At 35.9% G+C, this 20,213-nt stretch overlaps 1 protein-coding gene across 1 annotated transcript in view; it reads right to left on the reverse strand.

Annotated features, from left to right (window-relative positions):
* Window positions 1-20,213, reverse strand: part of TEX15 (testis expressed 15, meiosis and synapsis associated) — a 70,028-nt gene that overhangs the window by 22,358 nt on the left and 27,457 nt on the right. Inside the window, exons 3-5 of the mRNA XM_036250606.1 lie at window positions 19,975-20,212; window positions 15,590-15,736; window positions 14,593-14,755 (exon numbers count right to left, since the gene is read on the reverse strand). Of these exons, the coding sequence (XP_036106499.1) occupies window positions 14,593-14,755; window positions 15,590-15,736; window positions 19,975-20,212 (548 nt within the window). The remainder of the gene's footprint in view (window positions 1-14,592; window positions 14,756-15,589; window positions 15,737-19,974; window position 20,213) is intronic.

Genomic DNA, 20,213 nt, shown 5'->3' on the forward strand with positions numbered 1-20,213 from the left:
AAAGTCATGAAAAACAAGAATCTGAATCCAAGACTACTCTACCCAGCAAGGCTATCATTCAAAATAGAAGATCAAATAAAGAGCTTCCCAGACAAAAAAAAGCTAAGGGAATACATTAGCACCAAACCAGCACTGCAAGAAATGTTAAAAGGACTGCTGTAATTAGCAGTAGAAATGGGAAGAAAAATAGAACCACACTAAACAAAAATGGCAATAAATAAGTACATATCAATAATCACCTTAAACGTAAATGGATTGAATGCTCCCATAAAGAGACACAGAGTAGCTGATTGGATAAGAAAGCATGACTCATCTATATGTTGTTTACAAGAGACCCACCTCTCAACAAAAGACGCACATAGGTTGAAAGTGAAGGGATGGAAAAAAATTTTCCAAGCAAATGGAAAGCAAAAAAAAGCGGGGGTAGCAATTCTCATATCTGATAAAATAGATTTCAAAATGAAGACCATAACTAGAGACAAAGACGGCCACTACATAATATTGAAAGGATCTATCCAACAGGAAGATATAACCTTGATAAACATATATGCACCCAATATAGGAGCACCAAAATATATTAAAAATCTTCTGGAGGACTTCCAAGGAGAAATCGACAACAATACAATCATAGCAGGGGACTTCAACACCCCGTTGACAGCACTGGATAGATCCTCTAGGCAAAAAATTAGCAAGGAAACAGAGACTCTAAATGAAGCACTAGACCAAATGGATTTAATAGATATCTACAGAGAATTACACCCCAAAACTACAGAATACACATTCTTCTCAAGTGCACATGGGACATTCTCAAAGATAGACCACATGATAGGACACAAACTAAATCTCTACAAGTTCAAGAAGATTGAAATCATATCAAGCATCTTCTCAGATCACAATGGCATGAAACTAGAAATCAATTGCACAAAGGACATGCAAAGACATTTCAACACATGGAGGCTAAATAGCATGTTATTAAACAATGATTGGGTCACCGAGGAGATCAAGGAAGAAATTAAAAACTTCCTGGAAACCAATGAAAATGAACACACAACAACACAAAATCTATGGGATGCAGCGAAAGCAGTTCTGAGAGGGAAGTTCATAGCACTACAGGCCTACCTCAAAAAACAAGAAAAATTTCTAATTGACTGTCTAACCTCACAACTTAAAGAATTAGAAAGCAAACAAAAAGAAAACCCCAGAGCAAGTAGAAGGAAGGAAATAGTAAAGATCAGAGCAGAAATAAATGACATAGAGACCAAAAAAACAATTCAAAGGATCAATGAAACAAAGAGCTGGTTTTTCGAAAAGATAAACAAGATAGATGGACCCTTAGCTAGACTCACCAAGAAACAAAGAGAGAGAACCCAAATACACAAAATCAGAAATGAAAGAGGAGAAGTAACAACCAACACCACGGAAATACAAAAGATCGTTAACAACTACTATGAACAACTATATGGCAACAAATTCGACAATCTCAGCGAAATGGACAAATTTCTAGAAACACACAGTCTCCCAAAACTATTCCCGGAAGAGATAGAAAACTTGAACAGACCAATAACAACTAAGGAAATTGAAGAGGTAATCAAGACTCTCCCAGCAAACAAAAGCCCAGGTCCAGATGGTTTCACGGGGGAGTTTTACCGAACATTCAAAAAAGAACTAACACCCATTCTCCTCAAACTATTTCAAAAAATTCAAGAAGAAGGAAGACTTCCAAGCACGTTCTATGAGGCCAGCATAATTCTAATTCCAAAACCAGAAAAAGACACTACGAAGAAAGAAAACTACAGGCCAATATCCCTGATGAACATAGACGCCAAAATCCTGAACAAAATACTAGCAAATCGGATCCAGAAATACATCAAAAAAATTATTCACCATGACCAAGTGGGATTCATTCCAGGGATGCAAGGCTGGTACAATATTCGCAAATCAATAAACGTGATACACCACATAAAATGAAGAATAAAAACCACATGATCATATCAATAGATGCTGAAAAAGCATTCGACAAAATGCAGCATCCATTTCTGATAAAAACGCTCAGCAATGTAGGAATAGAGGGATCATATCTCGACATAATAAAGGCCATATATGAAAGACCTACAGCCAACATCATACTCAATGGACAGAAACTAAAAACATTTCCATTAAGAACAGGAACAAGACAGGGATGTCCACTTTCGCCACTCTTATTTAACATTGTACTGGAAGTCTTAGCCACAGCAATCAGACATGAAGAAAAAATAAAAGGGATCCAAATTGGAAAGGAGGAAGTGAAACTGTCATTATTTGCAGATGACATGATATTGTACATAGAAAACCCTAAAGACTCCATCAAAAATCTATTAGACTTAATAATTGAATTTGGCAAAGTAGCAGGATACAAAATTAACGTCAAGAAATCGACGGCATTCTTGTACATCAATGATGAACTCACAGAAAGAGAAACTGAAAAAACAATCCCATTTACCATCGCTCCAAAAAAATTACGATACCTAGGAATAAACTTAACCAAAGAAGTAAAGGACCTATTTGCAGAAAACTGCAGGTCATTGAAAAAAGAAATAGAGGAAGATATAAAAAAGTGGAAGCACATACCCTGTTCATGGATTGGAAGAATTAACATAATTAAAATGTCCATACTACCCAAAGCAATCTATAGATTCAACGCAATCCCCATCAAAATACCAATGACATATTTCATAGAACTAGAACAAATACTTCAAAAGTTCATATGGAACCAAAAAAGACCCCGAATAGCCACAGCAATCTTGAAAAAGAAAAACAAAGTTGGAGGGATCACAATACCAGATATCAGGTTATACTACAAAGCGACTGTAACCAAAACAGCCTGGTACTGGCACAAGAACAGGCATATAGACCAGTGGAACAGAACTGAAAACCCAGAAATGGACCCAAGGCAATACGCTCAATTAATATTTGACAAAGGTGGCAAGAGCATACAGTGGAGTAAAGACAGCCTCTTTAATAAATGGTGTTGGGAAAATTGGACAGCTACATGCAAAAAAATGAAACTAGACCATCAACTTACACCATACACAAAAATAAACTCAAAATGGATAAAAGACTTAAATGTGACCCGTGAATCCATAAAAATTCTAGAAGAAAATGTAGGCAACAAAATTTCGGACATCATACGGAGCAGAATTTTCACTGATACATCACCTAAGGCAACAGAAATAAAGGAGAAAATGAACACATAGGACTACATCAAACTCAAAAGCTTCTGCACAGCAAAAGAAACAATCATCAAAATGGAAAGGCAACCCACTGTATGGGAGAACATCATTGCCAATGATGTATCAGATAAGGGGTTAATTTCCAGTATATACAGAGTGCTCATACAACTCCACAAAAGGAAGACAAAGAACCCAATTAAAAAATGGGCAGAGGAGCTGAATAGACACCTCTCCAAACAGGACATACAAATGGCCAAGAGACATATGAAGAAATGGTCAACATCACTAATCATCAGAGAGATGCAAATTAAAACAACTATGAGGTATCACCTCACACCTGTCAGAATGGCCGCCATCAACAAATCATCAAACAACAAGTGTTGGCGAGGGTGTGGAGAAAAGGGGACTCTAATACACTGCTGGTGGGAATGCAGACTGGTGCAGCCGCTATGGAAAACAATATGGTGCTACCTCAAAAAATTAAAAATTGAACTTCCATTTGACCCAGTGATCCCACTGCTGGGAATATACCCTAAGAAGCCTGAAACACCAATCAGGAAGAATATATGTACCCCCATGTTCATAGCAGCACTATTTACAATAGCTAAGATCTGGAAACAGCCCAAGTGTCCACCAGTAGACGAATGGATCAAAAAGCTGTGGTACATATACACAATGGAATACTATGCAGCGGTAAGAAAGAAAGATCTCTTATCCTTTGAGACGACATGGAGGGACCTGGAAAGTATTATCCTAAGTGAAAGAAGCCAAGTAGAAAAAGACAAATACCACATGATCTCACTTATATACGGAATATAATGAACATAACAGTCTGAGGAATACAGTAGACCCAGACACATGGAAGTAGGGCACAGACTGACATCCGTCAGAAGAGGGGATGGGGGGTGGGGGGGTGGGAAGAGATAAACCACAGAACTTATATGCATGTATGCATGACCAATGGACATGGACAACTAAGCCGGGGACAGGGTGGAGGGGGGGTGGGGTGGGGGGTGCCATTGGGGTAAAAAGGTAAAATATCTGTAACAAAAAAATAAATAAATAAATAAAATTAAAAAATTTACTAATGAGAAAAAAAAAAAAAAAATGTTCATACTACCCAAAGCAATCTATAGACTAAATGCAATCCCCATCAAAATACCAATGACATACTTCACAGAACTAGAACAAATATTTCAAAAGTTCATATGGAACCAAAAAAGACTGCAAATAGCCACAGCAATCTTGAAAAAAAAGAACAAAGTTGGAGGGATCACGTTACCAGATTTCAGGTTATACTACAAAGCCACTGCAATCAAAACAGCCTGGTACTGGCACAAGAACAGGCATATAGACCAGTGGAACAGAACAAAGAACTCAGAAATGGACCCAAGGCAATATGCTCAATTAATATTTGACAAAGGTGGCAAGAGCATACAGTGGAGTAAGGACAGCCTCTTTAATAAATGGTGTTGGGAAAATTGGACAGCTACATGCAAAAAAAATGAAACTAGACCATCAACTTACACCCTAAACAAGAATAAACTCAAAATGGATAAAAGACTAAAATGTTACTCATGAATCCATAAATATCCTAGAAGAAACTGTAGGCAACAAAATTTCAGACATCATACGCAGCAGAATTTTCACTGATATGTCACCTAAGGCAACAGAAACAAAGGAGAAAATGAACACAAGGGACTACATCAATCTCAAAAGCTTCTACACAGCAAAAGGTACAATCACCAAAACGAAAAGGCTACCCACTGTATGGGAGAGCATAATTGCCAATGATGTATCAGATAAGGGGTTAATTTCAATATATACAGAGTGCTCATACAACTCAACAAAAGGAAGACAAGAACCCAATTAAAAAATGGACAGAGGAACTAAACAGACACCTTTCCAAACAGGACATACAAATGGCTAAGAGACATATGAAGAAATGCTCAACATCACTAATCATCAGAGAGATGCAAATTAAAACAACAATGAGGTATCACCTCACACCTGTCAGAATGGCCACCATCAACAAATCATCAAACAACAAGAGTTGGTGAGGGTGTGGAGAAAAGGGGACTCTAATACACTGCTGGTGGGAATGCAGACTGGTGCAGCCACTACGGAAAACACTATGGTGTTACCTCAAAAAATTAAAAATTGAACTTCCATTTGATCCAGTGATCCCACTTCTAGGAATATACCCTAAGAAGCCTGAAACACCAATCAGAAAGAATATATGTACCCCCATGTTCATAGCAGCACTATTTACAATAGCTAAAATCTGGAAACAGCCCAAGTGTCCATCAGTAGATGAATGGATAAAAAAAAGCAGTGGTACATATACACAATGGAGTACTATGCAGCTGTGAGAAAGAAAGATCTCTTATCCTTTTAGACTACATGGAGGAACCTGGAAAGTATTATCCTAAGCGAAACAAGCCAAACACAGAAAGACAACTATCATATGATCTCACTTATTTGTGGAATATAATGAACATAACAGTCTGAGGAATGGGGTAGTCCCAGAGACGTGAAGTGGGGTACAGATTGACAATCCCCAGAAGAGGGGGTGGTGGGGGAGAGATAAACCACAGAACTTATATGCATGTATGCATGAACAGTGGACATGGACAACAAAGCTGGGGACAGGGCAGGGATGGAGGGGGAGGGAGGAATTAGTGGGGGGAAAAGGAGAAACATCTGTAACAAAAATAAATAAATTAATATAAAAAAATAAAAAATGTTCCACAACCCTGATATGGTGGCTCAGTTGACTGAAACTTCATCCTGTATACCAAAAGATCTCAGGTTCGATTCCAAGGTAGGACACATACGTAGCTGTGAGTTTGATCCTGGTCAGGGCACATACAGGAGGCAACTAATCAATTTCTCTCTCTCTCTAAAATCAGTGGGAATAAATCCTCAGGTAAAGGTTTAAAAAAAAAAAGGTCCACAACATCTTTCCCAGGAGGCAAAATCAAACTACTACCCCCTGTTACACAGTGAAATAAGTATTCCTGAAAACAATATATGTAAATAAAACATGGAAAATAAAACCAAATTTTCTTTTATAATTTATAAAACTGTATTTCTGAAATTTCATAAAAAATTCATACAATCTTATAACAAAGGTAATTATAGCCCTGGCCGGTTTGGCTCAGCGGTTAGAGCGTCGGCCTGCGGTCCTGAGAGACCCAGGTTTGGTTCCCGCTAAGGGCATGTACTTCAGTTGCAGTTTGTCCCTGGCCCTGGTTGGTTGTGTGGGTGGCAGCCACTCGATGTGTTCCTTTCGCATCGATGTTTCTCTCTCTCTCTCTTTTCCTCTCTCTCTCTCCCACTCTACCTGAACAACAACAACAAAAAGGTAATTATAAAAGTGCATACTTAGCACGTGAAATGTTCAGAGAGCATTCACAGCTAATATCAGATCAGATGGATTTAATTGATATCTTCAGAGCATTTCACCACAAAGCAGCAGAATATACAGTCTTTTCAAGTGCATATGGAACATTTTCTAGGATAGACTATGTGTTAGGACACAAAACAAGTCTCAATAAATTTAAGAATATTGAAATCATATCAAAGCATCTTCTCTGATCTTAATGGCATAAAACTAGAAATCAATTATAGTTTTAATTACTGAAAAACACACAAAGACACGCAGGCTATATAACATGTTACTAAACAATGAATGTGTTAATAATAAGATGAAGGAAGAAATCAAAAGATACCTTAAAACAAATGAAAATGGCCACATAACAACCCAAAATGTATGGGACACAGTGAAAGCAGTCATAAGAGAAGAATTCATAGCATTACAGGCCTCCTTCAAGAAACAAGAAAAAATCTCAAATAAAAAAATCTAACTTTACACTTAAAGAACAAAAAAAAAGAACAACAAACAACACCCAAAGTGAGAAGAAAATAATAAAATATCAAAGTAGAAATAAACAAAATAGAGCAAAAAACAAAACAAAACAATATAAAAGATAAATGAAACAAAATGACATGATAGTGTATATACAGAACCCTAAAGATTCCACCAAAAAAACTACTAGAACTGATAAATGAATTCAGTAGAGAGATAAAAAATAAATATCCAGAAATCAGTTGCATTTCTATACACCAATAATGAAATATTGGAAAAGGAAACTAAAGAAACAATCTCATTTACAATTGTGTAAAAAAATACAAAAAAAACCCCTTGAAATAAATTTAACCAAGGATAAAAAAACCTGTACTTGGAAAATCATAAGACACTGAAGAAGAAATGAAAGAAGATACAAATACATAAAAGCATATACCATGTTCACAGATAGGAAAAAATAACATCATTAAAATGTCCATGCTGCCCAAAGCTATCTACAGATTCAACACAATTCCTATTAGATACCAATGGCATATTTCACAGAACTAGAACAAATATTTCAAAAATTTATATGGAACTACAAAAGACTCCAAATAGCCAAAGCAATCTTAAGAAAGAATAACAAAGTTAGAGGGATCACACTATTTCCTATCAAGCTATATTACAAGGACATAGTAATGAAAAGAGCATGGTACTGACATACAAAGACATATAGATTAATGGAACAGAATAGAGCCCAGAAGTAAATCCACAATTTTTTGGTCAATTAACATTTGACAAAGAGGCAAGAACATACAATAGGGTAAAGAGAGTCTATTCAAACAGTAGACCCAGACACATGGAAGTAGGGCACAGACTGACATCCCTCAGAAGAGGGGATGGGGGGTGGGGGGGTGGGAAGAGATAAACCACAGAACTTATATGCATGTATGCATGACCAATGGACATGGACAACTAAGCCGGGGACAGGGTGGAGGGGGGTGCCAATGGGGTAAAAAGGTAAAATATCTGTAACAAAAAAATAAATAAAAATTCATATTAAAAAAAAAAAAAAAAGAGAGTCTATTCAATAAATGATGTTGGGCTTTGGCTGGTGTGGCTCAGTGTTTAGAGTGTCAGCCCTGCCCAGCTGTTGTGGCTCAGTGGTTAAGCATCGACCCATGCACCAAGAGGTTGCTGGTTCGATTCCCAGTCAGGGCACATGCCCAGGTTGTGGGCCCAGTCCCCAGTGGGGGGCAAGCAGGAGGTGGCCAATCGATGTTTTCTCTCATCGATGTTTCTATCTCTCTCTCCCTCTCCCTTCCTCTCTCTAAAAATCAATAAAGAAAAAAAATTTTTAGAGTGTTAGCCCTCAGATCAAAGGGTCTCAAGTTCGATTCCAAGTCCAGGGCATATACCTGGGTTGCAGGTTTGATCCACGGCCCTGGTTGGACAGCACTCAGGAGGCAACCAATTGATGTCTCTCTTACATCGACAGTCTCTCCCCCTGCCCCCATCCTCCCTTCTACTCTCTCTAAAAATCAATGGAAAAAATAACCTTGAGTGATTATTAAAAAAAAAAATAATGGGACTGGGGACATTGAACAGCTATGTACAAAAAAATGAAATTAGACCACCTTCATACACCATACACAAGAATAAACTCAAAATGGATTAAAGACTTCAATGGAAGACTTGAAACCATAAAAATCCTGGAAGAAAACATAGGCAGCCCAAACAGAGTGGCTCAATAGGTTGAGCGTTGTCCCATGCACTGCATGATTGCTGTTTGATTCCCAGTCAGGGCATATTCCTGGGTTATGGGTTTGATCCCTGGTCAGGGATTGTACAGAAGGCAACCGATCAATGTTTCTCACATCAATGTCTCCCCACCCTTCCACCCCCCCCTCCCCACCCTGTCTAAGCATATCCTTGAATGAGAAAAAAAAGAAAACACAGGCAGTAAAATCCTGGACAGCTCTCCTAGAAGCGTTTTTTTCTGATATGCCTCCTCGGGCAAGGGAAACAAAAGAAAAAAAATAAACAAATGGGACTCTATCAAACAACAAAGTTTTTGCATACCAAAGGAACCCACCAACAAATAAAAAGACAACCCAATGAATGAGAGAACATATTCACCAGTGATATAGCTGATAAGGGGTAAATATCCAATATTTATAAAAAACTTATAAAACTCAACACCAAGAAAACAAACAATTCAATTAAAAATTAGTCAAAGGACCTGAATAGTCACTTCTCTAAAGAGGACACACAGATGACCAATAGACATATGCAAAGATGGTCCATGTCAGTAATCATCAGAGAAAAGCACATTAAAATCGCAATGAGATATCACCTCCCACCTGTCAGAATGCCTATCATCCAAAAATCAACAAACAAGTTGGGGATGATGTGGAGGCAAGGGAACCAGCTATGTACTGCTGGTAGGAATGCAGATTGGTTCAGGCACAGTGGAAAACAGTATGGAGTTCCCTCAAAAAATTAAAAATGGAACTGCCTTATCACCCAGCAATTCTACATCTGGGAAGATACCTGAAGAAACCTGAAAAACTGATTTGAAATAATATATGCACCCCTATGTTCATGATAGCATTATTTACAATAGTCAAGATTTGGAAAGAGCCCAAGTCCCATCAGAAAATGAGTGGATAAACAACTGTGGTACATCCTGGCCAGTTTGGCTCAGTGGTTAGAGTGTTGGGCCACAGACCAGAGTCCCGGGTTCAGTTCCCGCTAACGGCACGTACCTCACTCGTGGCTTGTCCCCAGGCCTGGTTGTGTGTGGGTGGCAACCAGTTGATGTGTTTCTCACATCGATGTTTCTCTCTCTCTCTCCCTCCCTCTCTATCTGAAAATAAACGAAAAAAAAAAAAAAAAAAGAAGCCCTGGCCAGTTTGGCTCAGCGGTTAGAGCGTCGGCCTGCAGTCTGGAGAGACCCAGGTTCGGTTCCCGCTAAGGGCATGTACTTCGGTTGCAGTTTGTCCCCGGCCCTGGTTGGTCGTACAGGTGGCAGCCACTCTATGTGTCCCTTCACGTCGATATTTCTCTCTCTCTCCCCCTCCCTCTCTCTCCCTCCCACTCTATCTGTACAAAAAATGGAAAAATGTCCTTGGGTAAGGATAAAAAAAAAAAAAAAATCCTCGGGTGAGGATAAAAACAAAACAAAAAAAAAACAAAACTGTGGTACATCTACACAATGGACTACTACTCAGCCATTAAAAAAAAAAAAAGGAAATCTTACCTAAGTGAAATAAACCAAGTACCATATGATTTCTTTCGTATGTGGAATCTAATAAAGAAAATAGCCCAGCTGCTGTGGCTCAGTGGTTGAGCGTGGACGCATGTACCAAGAGGTTGCTGGTTTGATTCCTGGTCAGGGTACATGCCCAGGTTGTGGGTCCAATCCCCAGTGGAGGGCGTGCAGGAGGCAGCCATTTGATGTTCTCTCTCAATAAAGAAAAACAAAAAAGACGTGATTTGCCCAAGATCACAGTTTATAAGCAATAGAACCTTAATTACTAGTTGTTTAAACTTAATAAAGGCATTTTACATTTATTATTTTTGGAATTCTCACTAAATAACACATGAAAAATAGACAAACATCTTCAATAATATAAGAAACTGCAACAAAATGAAATTACAATCAGTAATAACTACCAAGTAGTTATTAGTACCATATATCTTGTGATGATGGAAATGTTCTTTATCAGTGCTATCCATTATTGTAGCCAATAAACACATGTGGTTACTGAGCACTTGAAATATGCCTGGTATAACTGAGAAATTAAAATTTTAATTTAACATAATTTTAACTAATTTTAATTTTAATAGCCACATGTTAACTAATGACTAGACTACTGTACAGGATGGCAAGGGTATAGAGTATTCTATAGGGAGATGAGTATGGTGATGACCAACATATATAGCTTTACTTTGGGCACAGTATAGGTATTTCTCAAAGTTATCATCTTTTTTTTTGGTACGTGCCCCTAGCGGGAACGGAACCTGGGACTCTCTGGTCCGCAGGCCAATGCTCCAACCATTGAGCCAAACTGGTCAGGGCTTTAAAGTTTATCATCTTGACAGGCATCATCCTTTGATTAAAGTAATAAGCTGTAAGACTATGTATGAACTAGAGTAGAAGTAGGGGAAAGGTCCTTAACTATCGTCTCAATTTTAAGCCTTGTAACTGAAGGATAATGTAGACAGAATGAGGCAGCAATCATCTAGAAAACTGAGCTAACTATAAACCAAACAGATCTAATAGACATCTACAGAACACTCTACCCAACAGCAGCAAAATATCCATTCTTCTTAAGTACACATGGAACATTCTCTAGGACTGACCATATGCTGGGGTATAAAACAAACCTTAAAAAATTTAAAACAATAAAACAATACAAATTGTGTTCTCCAACCATAATGAAAGGAAATAAGAAATCAACAGAAAAACATTTGGGAAATTTACATATATATAGAAGTTAAACAACATATTTCTAAAAAGCCGCTGGGTTAAATAACAAGTCAAAGGGATATTAGACAATATCTTCAGATGAAAATAAAGACACAACATACCAAAACATATGGAATGCAGCTAAAACAATATTTACAGTAAAATTTATAGCTATAAATACATATATTGTAAAAAAAGAAACATTTCAAATCAACATCCGAATCTTCCACCGTAAGACACCAGAAAAAGAAGAGCAAACCGAACCTAAAGCAGATAGAAGGAAGTAAATACAGATTAGAGGAAAGTAAGAGAAAACAAACAAACAAACAAGAAAACCAAAAGTGGGTTCTTTGAAAATATAAAAAATTGACAAACCTTTAACCAGACTGACCAAGAAAAAATAGACAGCAGATGCAAATTAAAATACTAATGACAGGCTATTACTATTGACCCTATAGAAATAAAGTGCTGTAAAAAATGCTACGAACAACAGTATGTCAATAAATTAGATAAAATGGACATGTTAGATTTAATGGACAAATTCCTACAAGGACAAAATCACCAAAATCGATACAAGAAGAAACATAAAATCTTAATAGACCTACATAAGTGAAGGAATTGAATTAGTAAAACAAAACAAAACAAAAAAAAAACAACTACCTACAAAGAAAAGCCCATGCCCAGATGGCTTCACTAGTAAAGTTTAACAAATGTTTTAAGAAGACTTAATGCCAATTCTTCACAAGTTCTTTCCAAAAAAAATAGAAGAGGATGGAATACCTCCTGAATCATTCTATGAGACCAATATTACTCTCATACCAAAACCAGACAAAGACGTCACAAGAACACTATAGATCAATATCTCTTATGAACATGGACACAAATGTCAACAAATTAGTAGCAACTATAAAATGAAGAATACACCATGAGCTTGGCCGGTGTGACTTAGTGGATTGAGTGGCATTCCATGGGCTGAGAGGTCCCGGTTTAATTCCCAGTTGGGGCACATGCCCGGGCTATAGACTTGATCCCCAGTAGGGGCCATGCAGGAGACAGCCAATGGATAATCAATAAAAATCAATAATAATAATAAAAAATAATAATAATAAATAATCAATAATAATAAAAAAATCAATAAAAACATTTTAAAAAATAAAAATAAGAATACACAATAAGTAAATGAGATTTATCCCAGGAATGCAAGGTTTGCTTAACATTTGAAAATCAATTATTGTGATACACTACAGTAATAGGGTGAATAAAAATAACATAATCATCTAAGACCCAGCAAAGCATTTAATAAAACCCAACACCCTTTCATGATAAAGACATTCAACAACTAGGAATAGGTGGGAACTTGCTCCGTATGATAAAGGACATCAAAAAACCTAACAGCTAACATCATACTGGTGGAAGATGGAAGCTTTCCCTCTAAGTTCAGGAATAAGACAGGAACTTTTTTTTTTAAGAGAGAGCAGAAGGGAGACAGAGATAGAAACAAATGTGAGAGAGAAACATGCATCGGCTGCTTCCTGCCTGCCCCCTACTGGGGATCGAGCCCACACCCTGGGCAAGTGCCCTGCCCGGGAATCCAACCAGGACCTCACAGTCCATGGGACAGCACTCAATCCACTGGGACACACTGGCCAGGCATGACAGGAACTTCTATTAACCATCCCACTGGCAATCCTTTTCAGGGCAATTAGGCAAGAAAGAGAAATAAAAGGCATCCAGTTTGGAAAGAAATTAAAACTATCTCTATTTGCAGATGACTTGATTTTGTGTAAGTAAACCACTAAAAACTTGCAGAACTAATATCAAGATAAACAAGGTTGTAGGACACACAAAAATCAACAGTATTCCTATATATTTGCAATGAACAAAACAAAAATCAAATTAAGAAAATAATTCTATTTACAACAGAATAAAAAAGAATACAATACTTAGGAATAAATTCAACAGAAGAATGCAAAATTTAACCCTGAAAACTTCACAACTAACAGGATGGCTATAATAAAAATGTCAGATAACAGCATGTGTTAACAAGGAAGTAAAAAATCCTAAACCTCATACACTGCTAGTGTACATAAATGGTGCAGCTACTTGGAAAACAGTATAGCAATTCCTCAAATGGTTAACACAGAGTACCACATGACCCAGCAATTCCACTCCTTATTTATATACCCAAGAGAAATGAAAACACAGGTCTAAACCAAAACCTGTACGAGAACGTTCATAGCAGAATTATTCATAATTGTCAAAAAGTAGAAACAACCCAAAAGTCCATTAAATGAAAAACGGATAAATATAATGTAGTATTATCTATACAATGGGACACTCTTGCATAAAAAGAAATGAAGAACTGATACATACTACAACATGCAAGAACTTGGAAAACACTGTTAAGTCACCAATCACAAAAGGCCACATATTTGACTTCACTTACATGAAATGCCCAGAATAGGTACATTTATAGAGACAGAAGCATATTAGTGAGTGCTTTGGGGTTAGGGGAAATGAAGGGAAATGGATATAATAGCTTTTAAAGGGTAGTGTTTCTTTTAGAGGTGGTAATAGTAACATATCACACTCACTAGTCTGGCAGAAACAAACATTTATTTTTAAAGTTATGTATTAGCAAGGATATAGAGTAAATGTGTAACCTGATGCAACCACTTCCGAAAACCACTTGACATCGTCTTTGAATTGCCTTGCAAATTCCTGATGTGGACATACTCCACAGAAAATCTCTTGCACATATGTACTGAGACACTTAACATAAATGTCTAAAATAGCAATGTCTGGAATATGAATAAAACTGGAAAGTGTCTAAATATCCCCAGAGGAATAGTGTATAGTCGGAAAATAGAATAATGTGTGTGTGTACGCATATACATAAATGAAAACAAAAAAAACTAGTTATACATCAACATGGAATATACTGAGCAAAATAAGTTACAAAAATATCTGCAGTAAAATTTTAGATACAGAAAACTAAAAATAGGTAAAGCACAACTATTTTGCTTAGAGATTCATAATGAATAATATTTGTATCTTACCAGCTCTCTTAGGAAATCCTGTTGAGAGGAATCTCAAAGATGTCATAAGGTGTCCATTACCTACTTTTTGACCAATAAATTTTACTGTTACTATTGCATATGGAAGACACTGCCTAGGTTTATCTACTGGATTCGAAAGAATATTATATTCATAGAAGTACACCTAAAAAATAAAAAAAACATTTTTATGTGATTAATTTTAACAGACTTGCATAAGCTCATATTTCTAAAAAACTATAAAACTGCATAATGTTATTTATTCATCTGATTCCATATACCACCCCTTCCTCTTTAACCTTGTTTTTTTTTTTTTTTTTGAAGATGTATGAAATTTTTTTCCCCACCACAGATTTTTTCCTTGGTAGGCTACCAATGTCAGCAGAAACAGATACAATCTGTTTTTAAATTTAAAAATAATTTTACCATTAAAGGTTTAATGTTTTGCATATGCTGTGAATCCTAGACTACATTTCATTTGGTTTGAAGAGTTCATTAGGAAAATAACTATAGCTTAATGCATTTTACATGTGGAGGGATACATATTATTTCTAGAAGGTTTAGCTTCATTTAACCATATATATGGTTATATATGATATGTATTATATATAATTTAATCTTCTATAGAAGATTAAAGGTCTACTGTCTCAGCAACATATGATAGAAATTATCGTTTCACATGTAATAACCAATATAAAAGTCATTTCTCTTTTTGCAAAGTACAAAGGATCAATTAACAGTATTTTAGAATAGCCTCGTTTAAAAATGTTGTCATGCTTTGCAAGACAGAAATTAATCTATGGACATCTAAATAAAAGCAGACACTGTACTTTGCCCTGGCGGGTGGCTCAACTGGTTGGAGCATTTATTTAAGGTCGTATTATATTGAAAGAATGAAGAGCTTTTCCTTTAGTATTTTGGGAAGTTATTTTAAGTCTTGTATCATACAATGTGACTATGCGACTTTCAAGTAGTCAAATGAACTAAAACGTTAACATACTGCTGAACTGTAGGCTTGTAGTTCAATGTTATCTTTCAGGGAAGGTGTATTTCTCGACATATGGCAATCAAAGTTAGGAGAAGGATCTAAAGAAACTTTGTTTTTATCCACTGAAGGCTTAATTTTCTTCACTTTTCCAAAGAGAACCTTAAAAAAAAAAAGGCAAAAAGAAGGTCTGCAAAAAATACTCCAAAATGCTTTAAACTTTCATACACAGAGAGTTGTGAAGCTAGCTCTTCTTTAAAGAACTACTAAGAGATATTCCATGTCTTAGATAAATGAAATGACTTATTGTAATTATGTCAATTTCCCTCAAATCAAACTCTAAAACTATAGTAATTCCAATAAAAATTTAAGAAAATCTATTTGTAGAAATGAGGTTGAGTCTAAAAACTTATCTGGGGGACTAAACAAACAAGAACACCTCAGAAAATTTAGAAATTTTTTGAGTCACAGATAGATAACAATGGAACAAAACAAGTGACTTGCCCTTCCAGATATTAAATACACTTTAAAAGAAGGAACGTCCACAAGAAAAGGCAGAGGAGAGATAAAAGCAGGGAAGAAAAAAAAACCCAGGTTAAATAGAAGCATCTACAAAAATACTGTATGATATTGAAAGCACCATCTGAAATAAGTGAAGCAAAAACAGATCATTTAATAAATAGTTTAAAACAACTAAAAAATAAATTCCTTTCTAATCTATAAATCAAAATAAATACCAAACAAGTTATATATTTATGTAATGCAAACATTGTAGAAATATCACCCAATCTTTATCTCACCCCAATGTGAGAATTGTTTTTTAAGCATGTGTACCAAGAAACCATGAAACAAAAACATAGATTTCACTGTAAAATATTTGAAAACAGGCCCTGGCTAGTCTGGCCCAGAAGTTAGAGTGTCATCCTGTGGACCCAAGGATCTCAAGTTCGATTTTCGGTCAAGAGCACATATCCAGGATTGCAGGTTCGATCCCTGGCCCTGATCGGGGTCCTGCAGGAGGCAACCAGTCGATGTATCTCTCTCATACTGATGTTTCTCTCTCTCTCTCTCTCTCTCTCCCCTTCCCTTCCTTCCCACTCTAAAAATTAATGTAAAAATATTGTCAGATGGGAATTAACAAATAAAAATAAAATAAAATATTTGAACACTGTACATTAAAAATAAATGAGTGGCCCTGGCCGGTTTGGCTCAGCAGTTGGAGCGTTGGCCTGAGGACCAGAGAGTCCCAGGTTCGGTTCCCGCTAGGGGCACGTACCAAAAATAAATAAATAAATAAATAAATAAATAAATAAATAAATAAATAAATAAGTGTGCCCTGCCCAGGTGGCTCAGTTGGTTGGACCGTCATCATGTGCACCAAAAAGTTGTGGGTTCAATTCCCAGTTTAAAGCACATACCTATGTTTCGGGTTCAATTGGGGTGGGTACAGGAGGCAAATGTTCAATGTTTCTCTCTCACATTTATATTTTTCTCTCTCCCTCCCTTCCCCACCTTTCTCTCTCTCTAAAGTCAATAAAGACATATACTCTGGTGAGGATTAACTAAATAATGGTCAAATTTTAAAAATGAACGTAATTAAGCGACAGAAGACAACGAGGAAGAAAATGGAATTAATATGAAACAAGTCACATTTTATTTAAAGTCAGAAATTCTATCACTGTTATTTTTCAAACATGCTAATACAGTCACTCAAAATTAAAAACAATACTAAATGTAATGTGGAATCTTACATTTGAACACCGGAGAGAAAAAACATTAGTGGAAAAAAAACTGGCAAACAGAATACAGTTTGTTATTTAGTTAATAGTACTGTACCAATATTAGTTTCTTTTCATTCTATTTATTTATTTTTTGAGATATAACTGACATACACAATGTTAGTTTCTTAGTTTTGACTAATGTGCTACAGTTATGTGAAATGTTAACATTAGGGAAAACATGGGTGAATTGTATATAGGAATATTATGTACTACTTTTGTAACTTTTTTTATAAATTTAAATTTACTCCAATATAAAAAGTTTATTTGAAAGTAAGAAAATACTGATAAAACATACAGGAAAAAGCTTAGCTCTCAAAATATGCTTTAATAAATTGATAATGCTTACAAATAACTAGGGAAAAAAAGAAAAAGAAAAAAATGGCAACGGACACTAACATGCAATTCCCTAGTTACTGTTAATGAATATATGCAGAATGTATAAACAGAAATAACTATGAAAAACAAATAACTGAGCCAATTAGAAACAATCACATATTAGACTGGCAAAGAGTTTTTAAAAATTATTTTAAAATACATTTTTATTGATTTTTTTAGAAAGAGAAGAAGGGAGAGAGAGATAGAAGCATTAATGTGAGAGAAAAACCTACTGGGGGTTGAGCCCGCATCCCAGCAATATGCAATGACCGGGAATTGGACCAGGACCTCTCAGTCCATGGGATGATGCTCAATCAACTGAGCCACACCAGCTGGGCAGCAAAGAATTTTTTTTTTAAATCCTCACCCGAGGACACTCTCACATTAATCCTCAGGTAGAGCTGGAGGGAGATAGGGAGGAAAAGACAGAGAGAGAAACATCAATGTGAAAGAGACACATCGACTGGTTGCCACCTGCACAACCCAAACCAGGGCACGCGCCCTTGGCCGGAATCGAACCCGGGACTCCTTGGTCCAGGAGGCAATGCTCTTACCGCTGGAGCCATATCAGCCATGGTGCAAAGAGTTTTTTTAACTGTTTTATACAGAGTTAGTGAGGGTGTGAGATAACAGATATTCTCTCATATTTCTGTATCTCAAAGAAATGTCACTCTCAAAGAAATGTCAACCTTTCTCAGGACAACTGGGCATTACATATCCAAAGTTGTAAAAGTATATATACCTTCAACTCCTAATTTAACACCTAAAAATTAACCAATTGTTACCAAATAATCATAGGTGTGTGTAAAAATGTACCTACAAGGATGATCAAAGTAGTATTTAAAAATACAAAAACAGCCCTGGCTGGTTTGGCCAGTGGTTAGAGTGTTGGCCTGCGGTCCAGAGAGACCCGGGTTTGGTTCCCGCTAAGGGCGCGTACCTTGAATGCAGTTTGTCCCCGGCCCTGGCTGGGTGGTGTGGGTGGCAACCACTTGATGTGTCCCTTTCAGGTCGATGTTTCTCTCTCTCTCTCTCCCTCCCACTCTATCTGAACAAAAAATGGAAAAATGTCCTCGGGTGAGGATAAAAAAAATAAAAATATAAAAAAACCAAAAAAAACAAAAACAAAACCAGAAGTAACTTATACCTCAATATTAAAAAATCTGTTATACAAATTTATGGTAGAGCTGTATAGTGGAATACTATACAGTCATTCCAAAGGCTATTACAGAGGAATATTTATTTAATGACATGAAACTGTTCATTTTATAATCAATAAAAAAAGCAAGTTATATAGTGTACAAAGTAAAAATATATTTTAATTACATTTATACATGCATATCCATATACATGAATAGAGGACAAAGTAATACAACTCAGTACTTTTACTAAGAATAGTAAAAGTAACTGTGGTCATTAATGGGCTTTTGGAGTTTTTTAGTATGTTCCTAATTTTCCAGAATTAGTATGTACTACTTTTTAATATAAAAATAAATTATGCTTTATGAATTTGATAGTATTTGAGATCTAAAAATATAAGAAATTATACCAAATGAACCAATGATTTTACATGAATATACACACATCCTAAGTTACACAACTGAGCATACTGTCTAGCTCCTGAGATTTTGGTAATTCTGGTAAAGCTGCAATTAACCAAAAAGTATATCTTAACCAATTCACTGATGTTTAAGATTGGACTATAAATAAGACTTACTGTTTTCAATTTTAAGTAAACTTTCAGAAAAGTTGAAAATACTTCAGAGATTCCGTACACCTGTACCCAGCTTTTCCTAATGTTAACATTTTACATAAGCATGGCAAAATTATCAAAACTAAAAAATCAGTATTGTATAATACTATTAAGTAAAATAAACAGTATCAGTTTAGTAACTTTAGCTTAAGCCAGAATAATTATAACCAATGTTTTGAAGGAGGACACTTAAAATACTCAGACATTTATTGTCTGAACAAGAGAAAGAAAGAGGGTCACTTAGGACAGAAAAATATAGACAGTAGGAAGACAAAGATGATAAAAGCTACCTTTGCTTACTTGGAATTTTGTTTTATGCTGCACACCCTACTAGAGTTATACAGGAGGAATTTTGAATGATGATAATGATGACAATAATAAATACAATTATTTATTTTATATAACTTAAAAACACTAATAATAATTCATATGTCCAGGTGAATTTAAAACAAACTGAATATAATATTTAATATTTGTTTTAAGTTACCTACCTTAAAAACTATAATACTTTCTACATTAATGCTTCTACTATGTGCATAATTCAACGCAACATCAACATGTCTAAATATATAAATTCCAAGAAGAGGATTTCCTAATATCTTCAATGTAGAATCTTTGGTACTTATCCCATTCTTATATATCTCAGTCACATCACTCTTAGGAAGTGCTAAAAAGCAGAAATGTTCTTCTAGTTCTCTGCCATGTCTTCCATTCTCACGCATCTCTGACC

Source organism: Molossus molossus, unplaced genomic scaffold, assembly GCF_014108415.1.
Source record: "Molossus molossus isolate mMolMol1 unplaced genomic scaffold, mMolMol1.p scaffold_m16_p_9, whole genome shotgun sequence".
Lineage (NCBI taxonomy): Eukaryota > Metazoa > Chordata > Mammalia > Chiroptera > Molossidae > Molossus > Molossus molossus.